The sequence below is a fragment of the Pimephales promelas genome, chromosome 8, assembly GCF_988280905.1.
Source record: "Pimephales promelas chromosome 8, fPimPro1.hap1.1, whole genome shotgun sequence".
NCBI lineage: Eukaryota > Metazoa > Chordata > Actinopteri > Cypriniformes > Leuciscidae > Pimephales > Pimephales promelas.
In genome coordinates this window covers 20,903,066-20,925,368 of record NC_142776.1, presented here as the reverse complement: position 1 = coordinate 20,925,368, position 22,303 = coordinate 20,903,066, and the positions used below count along the sequence as shown (strand labels likewise).

At 36.4% G+C, this 22,303-nt stretch overlaps 1 protein-coding gene across 20 annotated transcripts in view; it reads right to left on the bottom strand.

The window, feature by feature from the left end:
• Positions 1 to 22,303, bottom strand: part of kif1aa (kinesin family member 1Aa) — a 75,292-nt gene that overhangs the window by 42,699 nt on the left and 10,290 nt on the right. For 13 of the 20 annotated variants that reach the window (XM_039691487.2, XM_039691489.2, XM_039691490.2 and 10 more), the window contains exons 3-14: positions 13,171 to 13,244; positions 12,884 to 13,063; positions 12,492 to 12,560; positions 12,155 to 12,333; positions 10,117 to 10,228; positions 9,824 to 9,901; positions 7,920 to 7,985; positions 7,782 to 7,799; positions 7,049 to 7,127; positions 6,884 to 6,962; positions 5,645 to 5,787; positions 4,042 to 4,080 (exon numbers count right to left, since the gene is read on the bottom strand). In XM_039691487.2, coding sequence (XP_039547421.2) covers positions 4,042 to 4,080; positions 5,645 to 5,787; positions 6,884 to 6,962; positions 7,049 to 7,127; positions 7,782 to 7,799; positions 7,920 to 7,985; positions 9,824 to 9,901; positions 10,117 to 10,228; positions 12,155 to 12,333; positions 12,492 to 12,560; positions 12,884 to 13,063; positions 13,171 to 13,244 — 1,116 coding nt within the window. The remainder of the gene's footprint in view (positions 1 to 4,041; positions 4,081 to 5,644; positions 5,788 to 6,883; positions 6,963 to 7,048; positions 7,128 to 7,781; positions 7,800 to 7,919; positions 7,986 to 9,823; positions 9,902 to 10,116; positions 10,229 to 12,154; positions 12,334 to 12,491; positions 12,561 to 12,883; positions 13,064 to 13,170; positions 13,245 to 22,303) is intronic. The other 7 variants (XM_089134137.1, XM_089134138.1, XM_089134139.1 and 4 more) reach the window with 1 other exon arrangement.

Here is a 22,303-nt window from a genome sequence, read left to right as displayed (position 1 = left end):
TGTGGCCTTCTAAGAATATAGCAGCTCATACAAGGAGATTGCATAATGCATATTGAAGAAAGGCACTTCAGCTAATACTTTCTGCTCAAAGCAGTGCTGTGTGCCAATATGTCCGGTCCAACCTCCCTTCATGACAAAAGATTAACAAAAAGCTTTACCCCCTCTCTACATCTATCTCGGGTTTGAATAATGGCTGCATCACACACAGAGCAAATGCGATCAATCATGCACTAAAAATATTTTTTCATGACTGGCCAGTCCCAGGTCTGAAAGCACAAATAATTACTCATGAACAATTTATCCATAGAAGATGATTTCTGTTTACTCTTTGTCTGAATAGAATCCATATAGCACTATACTGACACACTATTATAGATTAGATTAGGCAGAAATGCAGAAATAGAATCTCGATGTAACAATTGCAGGGTTTTTTTAGCGACATGTTTGGAATAGTCTAGTGCTGCGTCCGAAATCTCCACTCAAACCACTACTCCCTACCCCCTATGTAGGGGGTAGGGAGTAGAGCACTATATAGTGAGCTCACCAGCATAATAGAAACACCACTTTCAGACACTACTCGATCGTCTCTCTGCGCCATTGATTACATCATCTGTCAGTTGGTGCCGAGTAATAAATACATTACATTATATTGAGCTTATTTCTCCAAATTGTAAAAACTAAAAGTCATTTCTGGTCGTTTCTGTTATAATGCACTACTCCACACATGATTATAACGTATTTTTTACAATCAGCGCAATGCATGATGGTATGTAGGGCTTGGGTTAGTGACCATCGGTTCTACAATACTTTTCAAAATGCATTCTGGGATACATTGAGTGGACTATATAGGGTATAATTGTCATCACTATACATTCGGACAGCCCTACAAAAAGGCAAACTCACTATATAGTCCACTATATAGTGAGTAGTGGGTGATTTCAGACACAGCATATATCTTCTCAAAAAAAAAAAAAAATCTATAAGATCAGGGTCATAAATTCTCCTAGCCTGCATTAATTACTTTAAATGTGAGTTGTGTTACACCTGACGTTAAGAAGCATTGGGTTTGATGTTTAGCCATGAAGCAGCAAACAGGCAGCCATTGTATAAAGAGAACTCAAGCTGTCACTCAAACACACATCTGCTCTAAGTCCCTCCCACTGCAAAATCAGGTATCAAGCTTTCCTTCTATGTCTTGGAGAATTTTAGTATATGTTGTATATTAAATTGAACGTTAATTCTTTGTGCATCTCTGATTTTACTTTTGGTGTGATTTTTGCAAACTGTGTCCTATTCAGATGCAAGTCACATAAAAATTAATTAATTTTCTTTGCATTATATTACAAAATACTGTAAAAACTGCTTGTTTCAACTTAAAAAAGTAAGTGTTATTGCTGCCTTAAAATGTTTAAATTTGAAATTCACTGTAAAAAAAAACTTAAAAAATGAAGTAACCTGGTTGCCTTAAAACTTTAAGTTCATTGAAAGTGAAAAATTGAGTTACAATGAAGGAGATTTCATCACATATGAAGGAGATTGATTTAATAATCAGAAACTTAAACTATTATGTTATCTGAACCACATAAATTATCCCAGTTGATCTGACAGTTAGATCAACTTAGATAATTAGACAGTTAGATTCTAGTTATGTTTATTTATAGTGTGTGAAGTTGTACTAAGTGACAACTTAGATATTTGAGTTGACTAAACTTAAAATTTGAAGGTAGCACGAACACTTAAAGTGTGCAGACACAAGTGTGTCGACTGATTTCAGCATTAAGACACAATTCTTACGCATTAATAAATTTTACATTCTTTCATAGTCTGAGGGCAGATAAAGAACATTCACTAAATGACAGATGAGTGGATGAGTGAGATCAATTAGCTCATAAGTGTGACATCACATTTATCCCGCTCTGCACTGCAAGCCAAAAGAGAACGATAACGAAAAACAGGGAGTGAGAAAGAGAGAGAGAGAGGAGGAAGAGCACACAGCCCTGCAGCACCAGACTAGATAAACCACACCAGCAACCAGGCTTAGAAAAAAAGCAACTGCCAAATAATCACATTAAACATTCCAAAAATGGCATTTTGGTAACAATCATTTAGATTATTAGAAGACTATATTATATTTGTCTATTACTGTACAAATGCAACTTTTCTAATTTATTCTAATTATTTATAATTATTAATATATTAGATACTAAATAAGTGGCAAATGTTTAGCATGTATATAATGGTATTTCATAAATCAATTACAAAAGCTAGTAAAAAATATTTACAAGTACACCTAAACAGAGAAATAGTTTAACAGGTTAAAGAGTAACTAAACACTAAACCAACTTTTTTTAGTTAATGATCTGTAAGAATGGATCTTTATTAAAGAGCCCCTATCATGGATTTTTGAAAATGACTGTTCATGTAGTGTGGACTATAGCTCTAAGGGAATGAAAACATCCTGCAAAGATTTATATCTGAAAGTGCACCGTATATAAAGTTATTGTCTTTCAAAAGACTCGACTCTGAGTCTATGAAATGAATTGTTTTTGAAACGAGTCATTAGCTGGTTCGTAGTGACGTAGAGACATACTGGCCGCGCCCAGTTACTGCGCACGCAGACGGAAGTGTAAACTTGAAGTCTACACATTACTTACTTAAATACTTAAATACTTAATTACTTAATTACTTCATCATAGCATCATGTCGAGAAGACGCTGTGTTCTACAATGCAAAGATAGTTCAGCCACTTTGTTTTCATTTACCAGGGCTGAGCATGTGAAGAATCGATGGTTAGAGTTCATATTTGTAACGATACCACAACAGTATAGCCCGATTGTGTTCTCATCATTTTATTGACGAATAACTTTAGTTCAAAAACATAAATGAATTCAAATGTGGATTCGCAAGCGGTTGTTCCTGAAGGAGGTCTCAGTAACTTACTTACCCAGTGTATATGGATCAGCTTCCTCCTTCGAATCACAACCTGTAAGTATTATTAATAATTGTTGCTTTTATGGGTTTTGAACGGTTTTGTAGCGTCGGGGCGCGAGGCAGTACTGTATGTGTGTGCGCATGTATCAGTGTGTAAGTTACGCTCAGCGCAGCTTCTAGGTCTCCAATGTCAATTTTTTAAATATGTGAAATGTTTGTCGCTGTTATTGGAGTTGTAGATCATCTTGTAGTACTGCAGTGCTTTATCAATATGTTTATGCGTTGCAATAACTGACTGGGTCTGTCATCTGACCAATCACCGCCGATTAGCGTCACGCAAAGGAGTGGTTTGGAAAAATGAGTCGTTGTATGAATCATTTGGGAGTCGGTGAGCATATTTAAAATAAATGCATATTATAAGACAAATAAAGTGTTTTTTTTTATCCTTGCATGCATGTTAAACTGTTTTTGGGAACTCCTAAAACAAAAATAGGAACATTTTAAATGCTATGATAGGGGCTCTTTAATACCAGTCATTGATCCAAGTAACTTTTTTGACATTTGTATATAAAGTGTTTTATTTCTACAATATATGGTGGTGTAAAAACGTCTTAGTGCTGCCCTCTTCAGGTTGAACGGTGGCTACTGCAGTTGAATTTTCCTATTGGATGTTCCGCACTTCGTGACGTACGCAGGTTTCAGCTCACCACGCTCCTGGCACGAGCGGCAGTATAAAAAAACAGCTTGTTTCGTCAAAACCACTGTAGGGAGTCAGGAGTTGGAATTGTGAGTATTGAACACAATCAGGATAGAGTGTTTTAGCATCTTTTTCATCCCCTCTATCTCCACTAGAGTTTGCCCACTTTTTCTGCATTTTTCAAATATTGCCAGTGGGTGGAGTCAGGCTCTGACTAGGGGTTTAGTTACCCTTTAACAGTCAAACATTAATGGCTCTCACTGGATATGGCTCTGATATGATTTTTGTATGTTGAGAGAGTATGAATTTTCTCTCACACCCTTGAATAGACTCTGATGCTGCAGAGATCTGCTTTGTCCAAAACAACTGCAAAAGCGTAGAAAAGAGAGTGAGATAGAGCCCAAGAAACACACATTTCAAACCAGCAAAATCTTCAACTGGCCCCCGAAACGCTGAGAGAATGACAAAGAAGAAACAAGAGTAAGAGGAATAATATAGAAAAATATATATATACAGTATATACAGAATAATAAAGAAAAAAAAAGAGAAAAAGAGAGAGGAAAGTGAGACTCATTGTTTCACACAAAAAGACTTTCAGTGCTTATAGGACATTCAGAGTCTAAACTAGACTTTTGAAAGTCACATGACACTGAATTGTACCAAACCCAGAGGGCTGGACTCCAGACCGTCTGTTTTAAGGCATTTCCCCGCTGGGATCACCATCGAGAGTCGATAGGATGAGAAAAGAAACGAGTGATTAGAAGAAACAGAAATAGAGTTAGGAGTGCACAGGGAAGAGTAGAGGACCCAGTGGAACCAAGTGAGTTGTTTAAACAGTGGACGTAGAGTGTTTGAGTGTGTGTGTATATGTGTGTGTTCATTTTAATCACCCATGATTATCTTTGCAACTCTCTTCAAGACATAAGCTCTGTTCCAAAACCTAACCAGCTCCATTGCTGTCCTCAACCCACATAGGCTACTCTAAGAGAACATCATGGAATCTCAAAATTGACAAATTTTGAACACTATCCCTGCATTTGAATATGCCTACTTACATATTATATGGGTGAAAAACGGTATGTGAGATAAGTAGTAGTTATGTCAAACTTTATAGTATTTATTAAACATTAAGCGAAAAGTACCCAAATTACTTATACTACTTCCAGCCAGATTATAATGTGCGCAGCTGAAAGACACTTTACTATGAAGCCACAGGAGAGAATTTGTGAATGACAGAGAATGAACATAAATGACCCTAAAGGTCACATGACGTAGTACGTCCAAATTTAATTCGAACTACACACTTAAAGCTAAACTGTGTAACTCTTTCAGTGTATTCTTAGCTAAAAACACTTAATTCTTTCAAAAAATATATGTGCTCATTAATATATATTTAAAGATGCTAAAAAGATATAAAGATATATTTAAAGATGCTTAATTTAAGCTTCGCCTTTCGCGTTTACGTTTAAGTTAACACTCATGAACGAGGTCGAACTGGAAGCCATGTTAATCTTGGACTACATTGGCCACCGTAGGAGTTAAAACGAAATCGGAAATGAGAGGAACAGAAACTATTATTCACTGGATGGTCATATACCGTTTCACCGCTAGATGGGGGTAAAAATCACACAGTGTAGCTATAAGCAAAGTAAGTTTAAAACCAAACCTAGTGTATTTTATAGTAAGTGATTTTGAAAGCAGCTTATGTTGAGATGAACGTCATGGGGTGCAAAAGTAATGCTCTGCACTGACACTCAAATTGAAAATCTTAGAAAGCAGTCTACTTAAGTTTTTTTTTTTTTTTTTTTTTTACAGCCTTTGCCATCTGTGGTGTCTTAAAATGCTGTTGTATAGGCAGCTTACTAGGATTTGGAACAGAACAATAAAACATATGCAGTAATATATATGTTTCAGCACCAGAAAGAAATAGCAGTCAATGAGTCACATTAACTGTCTGATGAAATATTTATAATGAAAAGAAAGACGTCAGAGCAGATAAAAAGCAAATGGTCTTACTCTCAATGATGTCACCCAGGCCCTGGGCATAGAGGAGGTCCTTCAGACGTCCCACCTCTTCTTTCAGTTCACGCACCAGACGGTTATTAGGATCTTCATTGATCACAGCATTACAACGGATCTGTTTAGCCCTGTCCGCATACCTGCGTAACACACACACACAAATGTTAGTGAGTGACTGCACTTTGGTCAAGAATTAATGAGTGGTAATATATATACAAAAGCTTTAACAATGTTGCTTTTTTTTTGGCTATTCCATTATAATATATATCAGCCCATTCTCACTCCCAAGGCGTCACCTAACTGACGCCTTGGGAAGCATTTGGACATGCTTCAATATCTGACGCTTTAGGCGCCCTTTAGCGTCAGTTAGATGACGCCCTAGGATCGCGTGTAGCCTACCCCCACCCCACACCTAAACCTAACCGCGTCCTCTAACAGACGCTTTCCTTTAGCGTCAGTTAGATGACGCCGTAGGATCGCGTCATGTAAGTGACGCTAAAGGCCGCCTAAAACGTCAAATATTGAAGCATGGTCAAAGGTGACGCCTTGGGGTGAGAATGCGTTGTATATATATATATATATATGAAGAGTTCAGATGCAAAAGCCTCTAAGTGCCATTTGAAATTTTCTTCTAAAATGATCATTTTTATCAAGCTTGTATATTTAAATTAAGTAATTTCACTTAAATGGCAATGAAGATTACCTATTAATTGTCATTTAAGTGAAATTACTGAACTTAAATATACAAGCTTGATAAAAATAGTCATTTTAGAAGAAAATTTCAAATGGCATTTAGAGGCTTTTGCATCTGAACTCTTCATATATATATATATAAATATATATATATATATATATATATACACACACACACACACACACACACATATACTGTATATATATATATATATATATATATATATATAACATATATATATATATATATATATATATATATGTGTTCATACAGTATTATGGAGGGGGAAAAAATCCATTTTAAAGTGACATTCTACTCTATTCGCACACATTCACTTCGGATAGGTGCCCAATTACTCCTTTCAGCAGTGTTACTGCACACACCAGCATCTTTGAAGGGCGTTTCAAGAGGGATGCAGGTGTGTGGAGAGGGAACGGGAACATTCTCATTATGTAACATACTGCTATATCTGTCAGCTCATTAACTAACCTCAGACAGAGAGGGAAAATATATAAAACTGGTGTTTTACTGAGGCAGGATACCTGAGAGTGCTGAGGGTTTCATCATAGTTGATGTCGGCTGGACTCAGAGCGGCCACCATTGCAGTGCGAGAGTTGCCACCTGTATGAGGTCAAAAGGTCAAATGTTTCAAGAGAAAGAATACATTATTGTCCTGTTTCATGCGACAGAACACCTTTGATACATACCAAGGTTCTCTCTCAGTAGCCAGGTCAGTACCGAATCCCTATAAGGAATAAAATTTTCCACTTTCTTCTTCTTTTTGTTCTGTGAAGAAAATGATATGTATTATAGTATATTATTATATTATTATCTTATCTTATCTTATCTTATCTTATCTTATCTTATCTTATCTTATCTTATCTTATCTTATATGTTCTTAAAATGTTTGGGGTTGGTTTTTTGGGGTTAAGATTTATTTGTTATATGTATTTGTTATTTTTAAGGATATGCTTATTTGATCAAAATATTATAATATACAAACAATAATATTGTAGAATATTATTACAAATATTATCATAAAATAACTGTTTTCTGTTTATTAAAATAAAATTTATTTAAAGAATTTTCATTACTTAAGTCTTTAGTGTCACATGATCCTTCAGAAATTATTCTAATATGCTGATTTGATGCTGAAGAAACATTTCTTAATCAATGTTAAAAACAGTTGTGCTGCTTAATATTTTTTGTCAAAATTTAAATTCCTTGAGAACAGAAAATTTAGAAAGACCATAACTTATTTGACACAGAAATAATTTGTATTATAGTAAATGTCTTTACTGTCACTTTTGAACAATTTAATGTGCACCCTAAATAAAATTATTAATTAAAAAAAATCTTGCTGACCTTAAACTTTTGAATGGTAGTATATAATAAATGATTGACAGACAGACAGATGGAATTTAATTAACAGTGTTATACCTTGTTTAAGCCAGAATCCTGCAAAAATAAGTGATAAAATACATTGCAGGTGATTAAACTGACACACATTGAACTTTTATGTTGAAAATAACAAATCATCAAACATCCTCAAGGCTCAAAGCAATACAAAACACTTACCACCTCAGCCAGAGCTGAAATGACTTTTCCCAGGGTAGTGAGTGATTTATTGATGTTTGCCCCTTCCTGGGATGCAAAGGGTAAGTAGAAAAAAAATTACAATTTCAAACTCAAAGTATTGAAGATACTATTCATCAATATACTAGATTCTATTGAAGATAGAACGAAGAGAAGTGCTGTCAAAATGCTCTCAATGCACTGAGAGTAGAAAGCATGTGAAGAGAATTAGACGCACACTGGCTTTTCACACTATAACCCCCGGGTATAGAAATATTTCTCGCTTGTAATTTAGTCTTTTTTTTTTTACCCAGGATAATGAAACCATGCTCCAGAAAAGGGTTACTGTTGGGTTTTCTGGTGTGCCTCAAATTCACATCCTGAATTTTTTGTCACAGAAACAGTGTTTCTTGAGTGTTGTATCTGAGTGTTTGCTGTCATTTCAGCATTCGAGGGGGGAAAGTCAAATGGTGATGCAAACTATGTCAATTGTGAAATACTGTAGAGACCTTTTAATTTGTACCTTTATAGTCTAAAATGTCAATGCAGGTAAAAAGTATGAGAGTCAGCATTTATCTAATATATATTACAAGGATATGCAATCAATACTAGAACTATGTAAACAGGTCCCATACAGACACCGCAAATATGCACAAAAGGACATTAACCCAGAGTCTAGGAATCTACAGTATGTAACTTCGGTGTTTGAATACCAAGAAATATTTGTATAATAAAATAAATTAAATCAATCTGGGTAAATTATGAGCAACATGAAACGTGAAGCAAGATAACCCAGATTTGTTTAACCGTGGGTTTACAAATGACCCAGGTTCCAGGGCTAACTATTTCTAGCTAAGTGTGAAGAGCCATACAGAGTGGGTACAATAATGTGGAAGATCACAGGCCCTGTTTACAGCTGCAAAAGTTTTGTTTTATCGGACGAGAGAGAAAAAAAAGAAAAGAAAAGACGCATTTCCTGGTGTTTTAATCCATCTCTTGTGTCCACTTTCGACCACTTCAGTCCTGATTTCTTTGAGGGGAAGGTCTATGGGTGGGTAAATGTATGGACTTTTTCAGATCTTCCGATTTAATGGATGAAGTAAGCTCGCACAATTTACAAATGAGTGCAAAAGGAGACAACGGGAAACAAACAAAAGCAGCTTTTGCTTTTTGCTTCTGCTCTGACAGCCATTACACGTCAGAAAAGGTGAGAGACCATTGAGCTTGGTACGTTTATCAAACAAAACTTGGGTTTTGTAGGGGTGGAACGGCACACAGAAGTCGCGGCTCGGTTCAGACCTCGGTTCAGACCTCACGGTTCGGTACGATTTCGGTACAATGGAGGGAAAAGCAAAACAAAAATACAGAAGGCATTGTATTTTTTAAATAAGTTTTATTAATAAAGGCATAGAACCAGTGTGTCCCTAAAGAACAGTAGTTCCGCATTACATTAATACGCACGCGAGTTTTATTTATTCTTATACCGTGTATTCTCCGTTTAAATTCGTGCACCGAACCGTGACGCCCATACCGTTTCGGTTCAATATGAATACATGTACCGTTCCACCCCTAGTCTTTAGGCGACAAAGTTTAAATCCATCTGGGTTGTGCCGTTTCTATGTTTACACATTAGGTCAGAAGGCGGAGAGCAAGCGTCATTCAACCACATGATCGTCTTCACTACAAAACCAATCCGGTCGAATGCATAATGACTACCTCTGGAAGTGGTCGAATGTGGACAAGCTTAAAACGTTTTAGAGCCCATTTACACCCATTGACCAAAATTCATCTTAATACCAGGTGTAAACAGGGCCATAGAGAGACTGAAGGAGTTAGAGAGCATGAAAGATCAATAGATAATGGGAAGTGAATTTGGACAGCTAAAAAAAAAAAAAAAAACCTCTCACCTTGAGCCGTGTGCCTTTGGCTCCAGTGGAGTCTGCTCTCTCACTGCCGGCTAAATCCACCAGACTGATTTTGCTGACCTAACAGAGTGGTTCAGAAGAGGTCAAATGGTAAACATGTTGAGCTCAAATCACCTTTCACATCACCCATAGTGAAAAAAAAAGTCCCAATGTCAAAAGTCATCCAATACAGCCCTGATGTGCAAGGATGGGAAACAAGTGGCCGATCCTCACACTCTAAATTGAGCCGTTTGTTATGATTGACAGGGCCTGTAACATGCAAGAGCAGGACATACCTTTTCTGAAGTGTTGTCTGTTTCTGAGTCATGCCGCTTCTGGGTGAAGATGATGTTGAAGACAGCGTGAGAACGGCTGCTGGTCTCATTCATGTTAGTGGCAGCTACTGTCCTGGATAACAGAATTTCCCCATTCAGAAACTTCATTCAGTGCTCAGATTATAACTCATTTGAAGTATTACTGTGGATTTAGATTTCTCAAATCTACATATCACAATCCCAAAGCATTTGCACAAACTTCTGCCTCTGGGAATCATCTGGTGTTGAACTAAAATGTAATGATCATCAAAATGTTTCCCTGCTGTATTCAGATCCATTCTCTAATGTGCAATATCATTAAATAAAAAAGTTAGGGGTCAGTTAGATCTATGTATCTATCTGTCTGTCTGTCTGTCTGTCTGTCTGTCAAATAAATCTGAAGAAATATAAATCACAATTTCCAAAAATTATATTACTGTAAGTTGAACAAATATGTTCTACATCTTTCTGATATATATGAGACACTGAAAACTGGAGTAATGACTGCAGCAAAATTCAGCTTTGCCTTCACGGGAAATTCATTACTTTTTAAAATATATTAGAATAGAAAACTTAAATTGTAATAATATTTCACAATATTACAGTTTTTACTGTATTTTAAATCAAATAAATATGGTCTTGTGAGCATAATACATTTATAAACATTTAAAAATATTACAGACACCAAACTTTTGAAATGGTAGCTTATTCATCAGCTAAAATTCAATTCCGATAGACCTCAGATAACACAGTAACTTGTTATCTGTTGCGCAAAAAAAGGTGCAAAATGTAGACCTCCTAATTATGTATTCCACTCAATTAGCTCCTGACTGTTGTGCCAAACCATCAACTTACATAAGAGGCTAAATGTATCATGTAGGAGGAAGGTGTAATGTATTGGCAGGGATGTATCTCAACACCTTGGGATTAAAGAACTGTTGAGTGACACTAAGCTGAGGAAACAGGAATGTACAAACATAATGCCTCCTGGAATTAAAAAGATCCATTTGTTTCCATGGCATTATGATGATAAGCATGAATGATGAAGTAAATATTTGTTTTCCCCTCAATGTGGACCATGAAGACCTTGAAAAACAAATGTGACCAGGACTGTACAAATCTTCAAGTGAGACCACAGGTCTGTGCAGCAAAAACAGAAATAGAATAAAAATGCTTTCACATTGTGTTAGAATTACTGTAATTACAAGAGTCTGAGATTCTAGTTTGAACTGTTGTACTCAGTTTGAACAGTGTGTACTCAGACACCGGAATGATGTGTTACTACGGCAACACTCAAAATGCAAAAGCCAAAATCCATGTGCGGCTTTGTTTTAGATGAAAGCATAATAATAGAATGAATACATTAATTTGCTTCTATATATTCTTAGAAAACTTTAAAAACAAAGAAAAGGCACCAGGTAACACTGGCTATGAATTAATGAAATGGCTTCTTAAATGACAAATATGATATCAGGTTCCTGGTTTTCTTTCGCTGCTGATTTTGGTTTCATGACAATCAAATGAGAGCATTTGGAACTTTCATAACAGTTTTTAATTATGTGCTCAATAAACAATACTATTCAAGAGTTTTATGTTTTTGAAAGAAGTCTCTTATGTTGTTTTTTTTTGGCTGTTTTGTTACAGATTTCTATTTAATTTTATATATATATATATATATTAAAATGTAATTTATTCCTGTAATGCCATTACTCCAGTAATCAGTGTCACATGATCCTTCAGAAATTCTAATATGCTGATGCAGTGCTTAAGATGTACTGATTTTGTTGTGAAAACTGTGATAAAAAAAATGTTAGAAACATGTTAGAGTTAGAAACAATCAATTTTGTAACATTATAAATGTTTTTGCGGGCTATTTTGATCAGTTTAAAGAATTACTACACTTTTAAAGTTTTTACTAGTTTGAAAATTGTAACTACAGTAATACAGACATGATATCAACCCGCCATTAGAATAGAATAGAATAGAATAGAATAGAATAGAATAGAATAGAATAGAATACCTAGCCTTATTCCCTGAGTCCATCAGGTCTTGGATGTCATTATATGATGTGACAGCGAGTTTGGACAGATCTTCTACATATGGGCCCAGTAATGGGTGCTCTCGCACACGCAGATTTCCTTTGTTTTTGGGGTTCAGAAGATCTCGTACCCTCTCGCAGTAAATCTCCATATAACTAACCTGGAAAGACAAAAATAAAAGCCTGTTTAAAAAGCACAAACACCATATAAATGAGAATTGAAACAAAAATCACAAACAGAATTTACAATAAAAAGAGTGTTAATGAGATGCTACAAACCAAACAGAAGAATAGAAAACAGGGTTCAACCCAATCTTACCTCCACAGAATAGGACATGTTGTTATCAGTGTTGTTGTCATTAAACTTGGTGAAAAGGTCCTCACACAGCTGACGGTTAGTGTGAAGGAGAAAAGGGGAAAGAGACAAACATAATAAAGAGAGATTAGTTAGTGAATAATGATCTTTGTACAGGTCAGCTTGGTGTTTGACTTGTCGTTTAATTCTGTTTGAACTGATCTTGTTCACACTGCCTCTGAATGCTTCATCATTTTCCTGTTTATACAGTAAAGCCAGTGATGGAGAGACAATAATGTGCTTTAGATACACAAAAAGGCCACTCAAGTAGCTAATAATTGTATAAAAGTGGTGAAACTGATATTTGGAAATGATTACTCCTCTTCATATTTGCTTGTATATGCATCTTTTTTTACCAGTGGAATGATCCCCAGCTGGTCCTTCTCCTGTTTACCCATCATGGTATAGGATTTACCGGCACCGGTCTGGCCATATGCAAAAATACAGACATTGTAGCCCTCAAAGGCATGAAGTAACATCTCCTCTCCAATGTCTCTGTACACCTGCTGCTGGGAGGCAAAGTTGATATCTTCTGGCTGTGGACAGGTGAAGGAAAATATGACATTTTGAAGACTGACTTTAAAAGCAAAACAGCTCTGTTTTGTGCATTTCACTGCAAAGTTTCTAACTAGTTCTGGCTCACCGAGGTATGCGACCAGTAGGAGTAATCGAAATTGAAGCTTTTGTTTTCTTTGGGTGCTTTGGGGTTGATGATGGCTGAAAGACAAGGAAAAAGATGGCAGAGAATAAGTAAGGTTAATAAAACATGCTAGAGATCCTGAGTGGACACCCAATACTCTGCTGTCAGCCACTAAATGGCCGCCACACAGTGGCAGAAAGTGCTGAGTCACTGTATTTTAGTTTAAACGAGTCCACATGGATGCGCTCTTAAACCCTGCTTCTCCCACCAGCAGTAACTGAAAGTCATCACAGAGAAGAGGCAAGAATCACAAATTAGTAATTATGTTCATCTAAATATGGTAATGGCTGTAAATGAAAATGTCCTAGTCTTTATGGGAAGACTTGAGTCATTTGAACTTACATTATAAATGCTATGTAGGTGCATAAACCATATACACTAACATTCAAAAGTTTTTTTTTTTTATGTTTTTGAATTAATTCTTATACGTCACTTTGTAAAGAAACACTGCACACCTAGAGACTGAACACGTAATACGCATGCGCATGACGCCACTGTTTTCCCAAATTCACGTTTTTGTACAGTAGTTTACACAGAGACAATAGCGGTATTGTTTTCAAAAATGTTTCAGAAACAGTTTTCAAAAATGTGCATTTTCAGGCCCCCAAAACGCTGTTGTCATGTAAATGAGTGGCTAAAACGCATAAAAAATTTTTAGTTGAAATCTATGCTTAGTGTATTATTATGCTGTATAAAATTAAATCTGTAATTCAAAAGCTGACAATTATTTTAAACAATTTAAAATGTTAAAACTTACGTTTAATTTATTATTTTACATTTACTATTTCAAACTAATTTCTATCAAAGCACAAGATGTTCATTGGAACGTCTTAAATCATGATGGACAAGTACCGCTAACTTTAGAAATATAGGAAATAAAACTAATAATGTCAGAAAATGATATGCAATTTAAAGTCCACCATATATGGACTGACCTGTGAAGAGTTTTTATGTATAAGAGTGAGAGATCAAGAGGAAAACATAAAGAGCTAGAAAGAATTACACCAAGTCTCTACAATCTAAGGTCAGTATTCAGACCTTTGTGTTGCCCAGCCATATAAAAGCTTCCCGACTTCATATTTCATATAATCCTTGAGTGAGATACAAGAAAAAAAATGGTTTAGTGTGCCGTCCTTGATGGAGGTCTCAAGCATGAGACTCAACTCGGGCTCTAAATATTCCTCTGGACAACTCCATAAATAATAAATAATACATTAAAATGAATAAAATAAAGGTGAAGACGGCGTGGTGGACACATGCTAAAAGAACTGTACATTTTTTTTTAAACTGTGTTGTGATTGATAACTTTCCTTTTGAAAACATACAGGTTTCTTTGCCCAATACTCCACAAATAGTATAACCACATGTAATAAACACAGATACATTAATACTTTTCACTTGAGAAAACTAGTACTATCCCAATGAATGGAACCATATTACAAGAGAAGCGCATCACCAGAAACACTAAGTGCATCATGGAGGAAACATCATTTAAATGCACTCTGCTTGTCTAGCATTATAAAGTATAATTGTGTAATTTCAAACACTTAACATCACTGAAATCCTGTACCTACACTTCAACTGTCCTGCACACAGTATCTCAGAACATGATTAACGGAACGGTCTTGCGTCAGTCTTACTCACAGCCAACCCACACGTCATCACAGGTGCTACAGTCAGGAGTCTGACAGGCAGCATGAGTAGAACATACTGTTTCTCTTCTGTGCAAGACCGAATACCAAAGCCACATTAAAAAAGCCTTTTAAATGTACTTAATCATCCATGAATCGAAAAGGCAAAATAACCATGAAAAGGACTTTTCAAGTACACATATTTTCAGTACATGTTCGATCAACCACTATTGAAGTTTTCTTCAATCCACAAGAAGTGTTCTGACCTAAAAAATAATTAAATTAAAAGACGACCCAAGAATGACCTTCAGAGAGTCAATAGGTTGAAAAGGATTCTCTGCATTAAGCAAACTTTAATCTTGGTTCTCCAGGGACGCTGGAAACTCAACAGAAAGAACGTAATTGATTAGTTCATCACTAAAGTATACATTTTATTTCTATACAATTCAATGTGACCTAAAGGACATGGTTTAAAGTGAACATAATGAAAGCTCACATGCCTCATTTATAAAATGTTGAGTAGAAACCATCCTACAAATACGCTCATTTCTCCAACGTGTGTAGGCCTGCGTGATTCAGACCCCATTTACACCTGGTATTAAAATGCGATCTGTATCCAGATAAGTTATCCGGATAATAAAAAACGCATGTTAATGCAAGGTGTGAATGCGTTGTGATCGGATCTGCCTGACCACATCTGGAGGTAGTCTGGCTCGCATTGTGTTCGGATCTTTACTAGGTGTAAACGCAATCTGGTTGTTGAAACCACATATGTATATTTTACTCCTCCCAAAAAATGCTAAAAAATAAACGAGTGAGAGCGTGTTATATAGGCTATATGTCATGTTATAGTCAGATATGACGGCGCTACTGCGACACGCATCACCGCAGATGAGCAGCTGAGCGTCTATTCATCAAGCCAACGTGCAAACATCGCCGACGCTTAACACACAATCATCTTCATGTAAAGAAACGGAATGATCTTACCAGGGCTGTTGCCACTCTCTCTTATTGATGTCTTTGATTTTGAAATTAGCTGATGATCAATAAAATGCAGCTCATATCTGTTGCTTTTGGTGGCGTGCAATCCATTAAATCTGCATATAATGTGGGAGTTGAAGATCGGATTTATATCCGTTTTGCAAAAACACATTTATGTGACCAGGTGTAAATGGAATCGGTGAGATCAGAACACTTATTATCCGGATAACTTATCTGGATACAGATCGCATTTTAATACCAGGTGTAAATGGGGTCTCAGAGCAACAACCTCTCTTCCAAATATGAAATTTATACATTTCCATTGATCTTGAAACTGTGCACAGCTGAATGGTTTCAGATCTCCGTCTTGTAAAAGCGCCCTAATTTAAAGTCATTAATATAAAAGAGCACCAGTCAACATCCAAATGCTTGAGAATAAGGGTGGTGATGGCGCTGTGGATAAGACACATGCCTTTGGTGTGAGAGACCCGGGATCGAATCCACTGTGACCAATGTGTCCCTGAGCAAGACACTTAACCCCTAGTTGCTCCAGAGGCGTGCGACGTCTGACATACATAGCAATTGTAAGTCGCTTTGGATAAAAGTGTCAGCTAAATGAAAAAATGTAAATGTATGAGAATCGTGACCGACGAAAATTGCATAGATTTTTAAATACCTGCGGTTTCCACCTCAAAGACCGTTTTCATACATTTGAATGTTGGCGTGGATTTTAGTTTGAGATTTTTAAGTTTAAATCTGTACATAAGCATGTCACATGTCTGTCCGGTCTTGTGTTGCACATGGGTGTTTTGTTATGTTGGGCCATGTGCCTCTGTCAATGTTTGATCCCTCCCCCTCGTTACCTGATTAGTGTTTGAGTTTCCCCACCTGTTCCCTCTTGATCTGTTCCCTATTTAAGCCTCCTCTTGTTTGCTGTCTTTGTCGTTCTGTCACGAGTGGATTACAAAAAGTGGAGAGGAGGACTCAAGTGCAAAAAGTGAAATATTTATTAACAACTGAAAACCAAAACACAAAGCAAAAACCCACGAGGGGGGAAAAACATAATAAATGAAACATAAAACTGAACTAAACTAGAAACACGAAAACGGGATGATAACAAGAACAAGGCAAGGAATTCAGGCAACAATAGACAAAGATCCGACAAAGACAGCAAACAAGAGGAGGCTTAAATAGGGAACAAATCAAGAGGGAACAGGTGGAGAAACTCAAACACTAATCAGGTAACGAGGGGGAGGGATCAAACAATGACAGAGGCACATGGCCCAACATAACAAAACACCCATGTGCAACACAAGACCGGACAGACATGTGACAAAGCTTATAAATGAGGCCACAAATTCCTACACAAGTTAAAAATACTACAATTCTTTTTTTTTTTATGTGTGTGTATGGGACATCGCTGCAGCATCAACTGCAAATGTGACCTTATTAATGATCACTTTAATCAGCTTTGAAGTTGTTAAATGATTAGTTCACCCAAAAATGACGATTGTAATTTACTCACCCTCATGACATTACAAATTAAACTCATCCTCTGACATTATTCTATGTACACTGAATGGGACAGTCAGTATTAGTATTGTAAACAAAATTCTAACTATTAAAATAACTTTTGTTAACTGAAACTAAGTTTCAAAAAGGACACAACAACACCATTTTTCTAGCTGTATGTGCTTAATTCCAACTTTTCCAACAGTTTCATCAAGCTCAAAACTGAATGATTCCTTTGTGACCTGATCCTGTCAAGGTTCTGAGTAAGAGGACCCAGACGCAGCAAGAGCGATTTTAACAACAGAACACATAACAAAAGATTGGTGAAGCAAGAAGAGTCCAAACAATAGGACAGGGCAAACAACAGGAGCTCCTGTCTTGGTTAACCGCTGAACCGCTGAAACCCCAGACTGTCTGCCAGGTCAGGAGTCAGCGACCAGAAAGGACACATGACACAGGGTAGGGCAAGGACCAACACAAGACACACACACACAAAGAGAAAGACACAGGACAAGACTTAACAAAACAAATGTACTGATTCATCATTAAAGGTGCATTGCGCAACATTTCATGTTAAAAATACCTTTTTTACATTTTTCTAACCCATACATGCGTTTTTCTAACCTATACATGCTTAAACAGTTGCCTGATGGGCTGAATGAGCCCTTCTCCTTCTCACTGCGATCGTCTCTATAATCCTCCACAGTAAAATAAATTAGAGGGATTCGGGCTCGAATTTGAGACTGGGCGTGACGTCATGCGCGTTCACGCTCACCTGGCTATGTCTGGCAGGTTTGTGTATTCGCCCTCATTCTCTGTATCAGCGAAGACAACTCGAGCGACAAAACTTTAGTCAACTTTCGACAAAAATAGAAGATGGATTCAAAGAGACTGGCTTGTAGTTCATTCCAAACCCCCAACCCAAACTCCACGTAAGACAAAGACAATAAAACTTTTGTCTAGTGCCAGGCGTTGGAATAAGACTAGCATCAATATCGGGAAAGTAATAACTTATATTGTTCATGTGTTTCCATAATAATACAATCATAAGTGGATACAGTAAGCACATAAAACAGCTCAACATGGAGATAAATGGAAACAAATCCAAAGTTTTCTACTTCACCCGTTTTCCCCTTACACACACATAAGTGTGTAATTTACTCAAATGCCTTTCCCTTCATATATTTAAAATGACTTTCAGATTTATAACTGAAAACATTATAACTGAAGCAAAAGATTTGTGCTGCTGACGCTCCTTTGGGTATGAACAACCTGTGCAAGCGTGCATGTGCGTGTGGTCCATGAGTGTGCACACCTCTGGTTGCAGTTTAGCTTGTCGCCAGAGGGGGCGTAGTGCTGTCGGTGATCCTCAGCTCTTCATCAAGGTTGGCTCTACACAAAATTAATCCACCTCTTCTTGATGTGATCGTTTTTAGGAAATTTAAAAAAAGACACAGGTCTATTTTGTACATGATCGCATCCAGGTAGTAGCCTATGCATTTCTGTGTTGAAGACATGGCAAGCTAGCAAACTGTAGACTGTAGTAACTAATAGTACTGAGAGTAACTCGCGATTGAGCGGCAAATGCAAATGTGCTCGATTGTTAGGGGAGAGATCAGCCCCTGTCTATGGATGAGCCAACGTGCGTTATCAAGTTGGGGCGTGTCCACGAGCTCTTGGGCTCCAGTGCGTCATCGAGCCCTGTTTTAGCCCCGCCCAAAAAATCCGTAAAATAGCAAGGGTGAAAAACTGTTTAACGGTCAAACTCCGTATTTCAGTACTTCACAGTTCACAGTCTTTGTAATATGTTTTAGCAATACATTTGTAACATTTATTACAATTTTAAGAAAAATGTGATTGAAGCATTTCATTTCAAAAGCCAAAAACCCAGCAATCTCACAAGAAAACACTTCTGGACCTTAGACGCAGCAACACAGTTTCAGATACAACATAAAACAACATAAAACTCTCTCTCTCTCTCTCTCTCTCTCTCTCTCTCTCTCTCTCTCTCTCTCTCTCTCTCTCTCTCTCTCTCTCTCTCTCTCTCTCTCTCTCTCTCTCTCTCTCTCTCTCTCTCTCTCTCTCTCTCTCTCTCTCTCTCTCTCTCTCACACACACACACACACACACACACACACACACACACAGCTGCCAAGTAACAGAAGGACATGTCATTGTATAATCCCTCCTGTAAATCTCTGTTCTAGTGTTCTACGATATCACTCAAGCAAAGCTAATGCCTGAAAACAAATCAATTCCTCTGCTAACTAATAACACCCATTGGACAACTGAGCTCCAACAATTAGCAAATCTAAATTATATTAAAGAAATGTTCTCTAAAGCAGGTTGAAATATCTTATTTATATGGTTTTTAATTTAAACTCCCATATAGCACCATATCAAAACACATCTTAGCATGTGAATCTGAACATCACATACATCAAACAACATCCTGCGGCCACGTTATTCAAAACAGGAACCTCTATTCTAAAATGGCCGACCGCACTTCAGGTTGGAGTGAAATAATTCATTCACTTGTGATGGTAAAAGGGATAGAGCCTTTTAACCAGTCTATACATCTGTGTATATCTGTCTCCAGGGCAGTGCAGTACCAGCTGTATAAGACTATATGAGTTATAATAATAGCACCACGTAGCCCAGGGGACATCATGCATCACCTTTATAGAAGCACAGCCATGTGAAATCTACTCTTGTAGCTAGATGCAAAATGAGTTGCTAGTTGCTATTTAATTATTTATTTATTTTTTTGCATGTATGTGCCAAATGGTGAGGCAGTTTAATACAGAGGAATGTTTTTAAAAAGGGAATAAAATAGTTCTCTGCAGCCGTTTCATTCAAAAAACAAATGAATGAATAATTAATTTTACCTCAATAGATGCCAAATTAAAATGAAGGTTTGTTAACTTGACAGAAGTACCTTTTTAGTATTCAATATTTAATAGTAACTGATAATCAAATTTTGTACCTCAAGGTTTAATATCATATTAAACCTATTTAATATGTGGACCTTTAAATGAACTGCATGACAATTCCAATTTATTGTAATTTGTTGACTTTTTGGTTTTATGCTTGCCGTTTTTTAGAAATCAAAAATCATACCTCTATTTTGATTCAATATCAGATGTCAACTATGCCATGAACCATGCACAACAATTTCCCAATATATTTTATTTAAAGCTGCAGTTCGTAGCTTTTTAGTGGTTAAACATTATCCAATACATATTTGAGAAAATAACCAGCCAGAGTTCAAAACTCTCTGCTTGCCGTAGCTCGATTCAAAGCGGTAAGCTTGTAATAATATTTTTAATTCCAGTGGTAGTGGTGGATTTCCGCTGGAGATTCGAGCATGTCTTTACATCATTACGTCACATCTGTACACATAAGGAAGGAGTCTCGGCTAGTATAAGCTATATTGCGTGTGAGGATGTTGGAGGTGGAGATTTATAGGCTTTTCTCACAGCACTTGATATAATTAAACCTATCAATTTGATGGCAAATCCAGAAAGGTTCAAACGACAATCACCAGTGACAACTAGAAATTAACCCACTGTAAAATGCGAAAGACTTTGGAGTGGCTACAGAAAAAAAGGGACTGCAATCGGACAACAAGGATACATATCGGAAATAAATTACATGTAGTCAGGCAATGCTGATGTTGTTAATATGTTGGTCATACTTCCAAAAAGAATAATCTGTGGTTCTGAATGCCAGTATCCACACCGGCGCGGTGACTGACACAGTCTCCTCAAACATTGTGTTCATCCACGCTGTGCCTTGTCGATGGTGTCGAAGTACAACTCACGCAAAGTTAATAATTCGGCAAATGACTGCAATTGCAGATTTCGAACAGAGATGGCGACAAAAAGAAACAAATGCCGGACTGCAGCTTTAATCTTCTTGTTTGGATGGTTGCAGTTTTTTGTAAAAAATAACAGAAAACAGATAAAGAAACAGATAATGTGTAAACAACATACCTTTTGTAATATATAGGCTTTATAATTTGTTTTGTTTTTTTTTATATTGCAAAAGAGGGTTACACTTTAGAATACGGTTCCTTCGTTAATGAATAACTACACAAGAACTAATGAGTAACACAATATTAACAATCTAGTAACTATTATTAACTAACAAGAAACTCTGATTAACGAACTAGTAAGTAATAGCGCACAGACGAAAGTGGTAGTTCACTATTAAGTAATCAATAACTACTATTTTTTTAATACTTCCCAAAGAACTACTGAAAAAGTTTATTAACAATCTAGTAACTAATGTTAACTAAAATAAACTCTTATTAACAAATTAGTAAGTAATAGCTCACAGATTAAAAGTGTTACTAGATACTTCTGTGGGAATTACTAATTATTTGGATCCGTATTATAAAGTGAAGATCATTGGAACTAACTAGTAATTAATTACTCAAGTGTTACTAAATGATCTAGTCATGACTTGTGCAAACGTTTGAGATTTTTGGTGAACTTTAGTATACTTTTAGAAAATGTCTTTAGTAACACTTGAGTCATTACTAGTTAGTTCCAATGATCTTCACTTTATAATACGAATCTAAATAATTAGTAATTCCCACAGAAGTATCTAGTAACACATTCATCTGTGAGCTATTACTTACTAATTCTTTAATAAGAATTTATTTTAGTTAATAGTAGTTACTAGACTGTTAATAAACTTTTTCAGTAGTTATATTAAAAAAAATATTAGTTATTGATTACTTAATAGTGAACTACCACTTTCGTCTGTGCGCTATTACTTATTAGTTTGTTAATAACAGTTTCTTGTTAGTTAATAATAGTTACTAGATTGTTAATATTGTGTTACTCATTAGTTCTTGTGTAGTTATTCATTAACGAAGGAACCGTATTATAAAGTGTTACCCAAAAGAGTTTAACGGACACTGAGCTGAATAAATGGCTCTTGGTT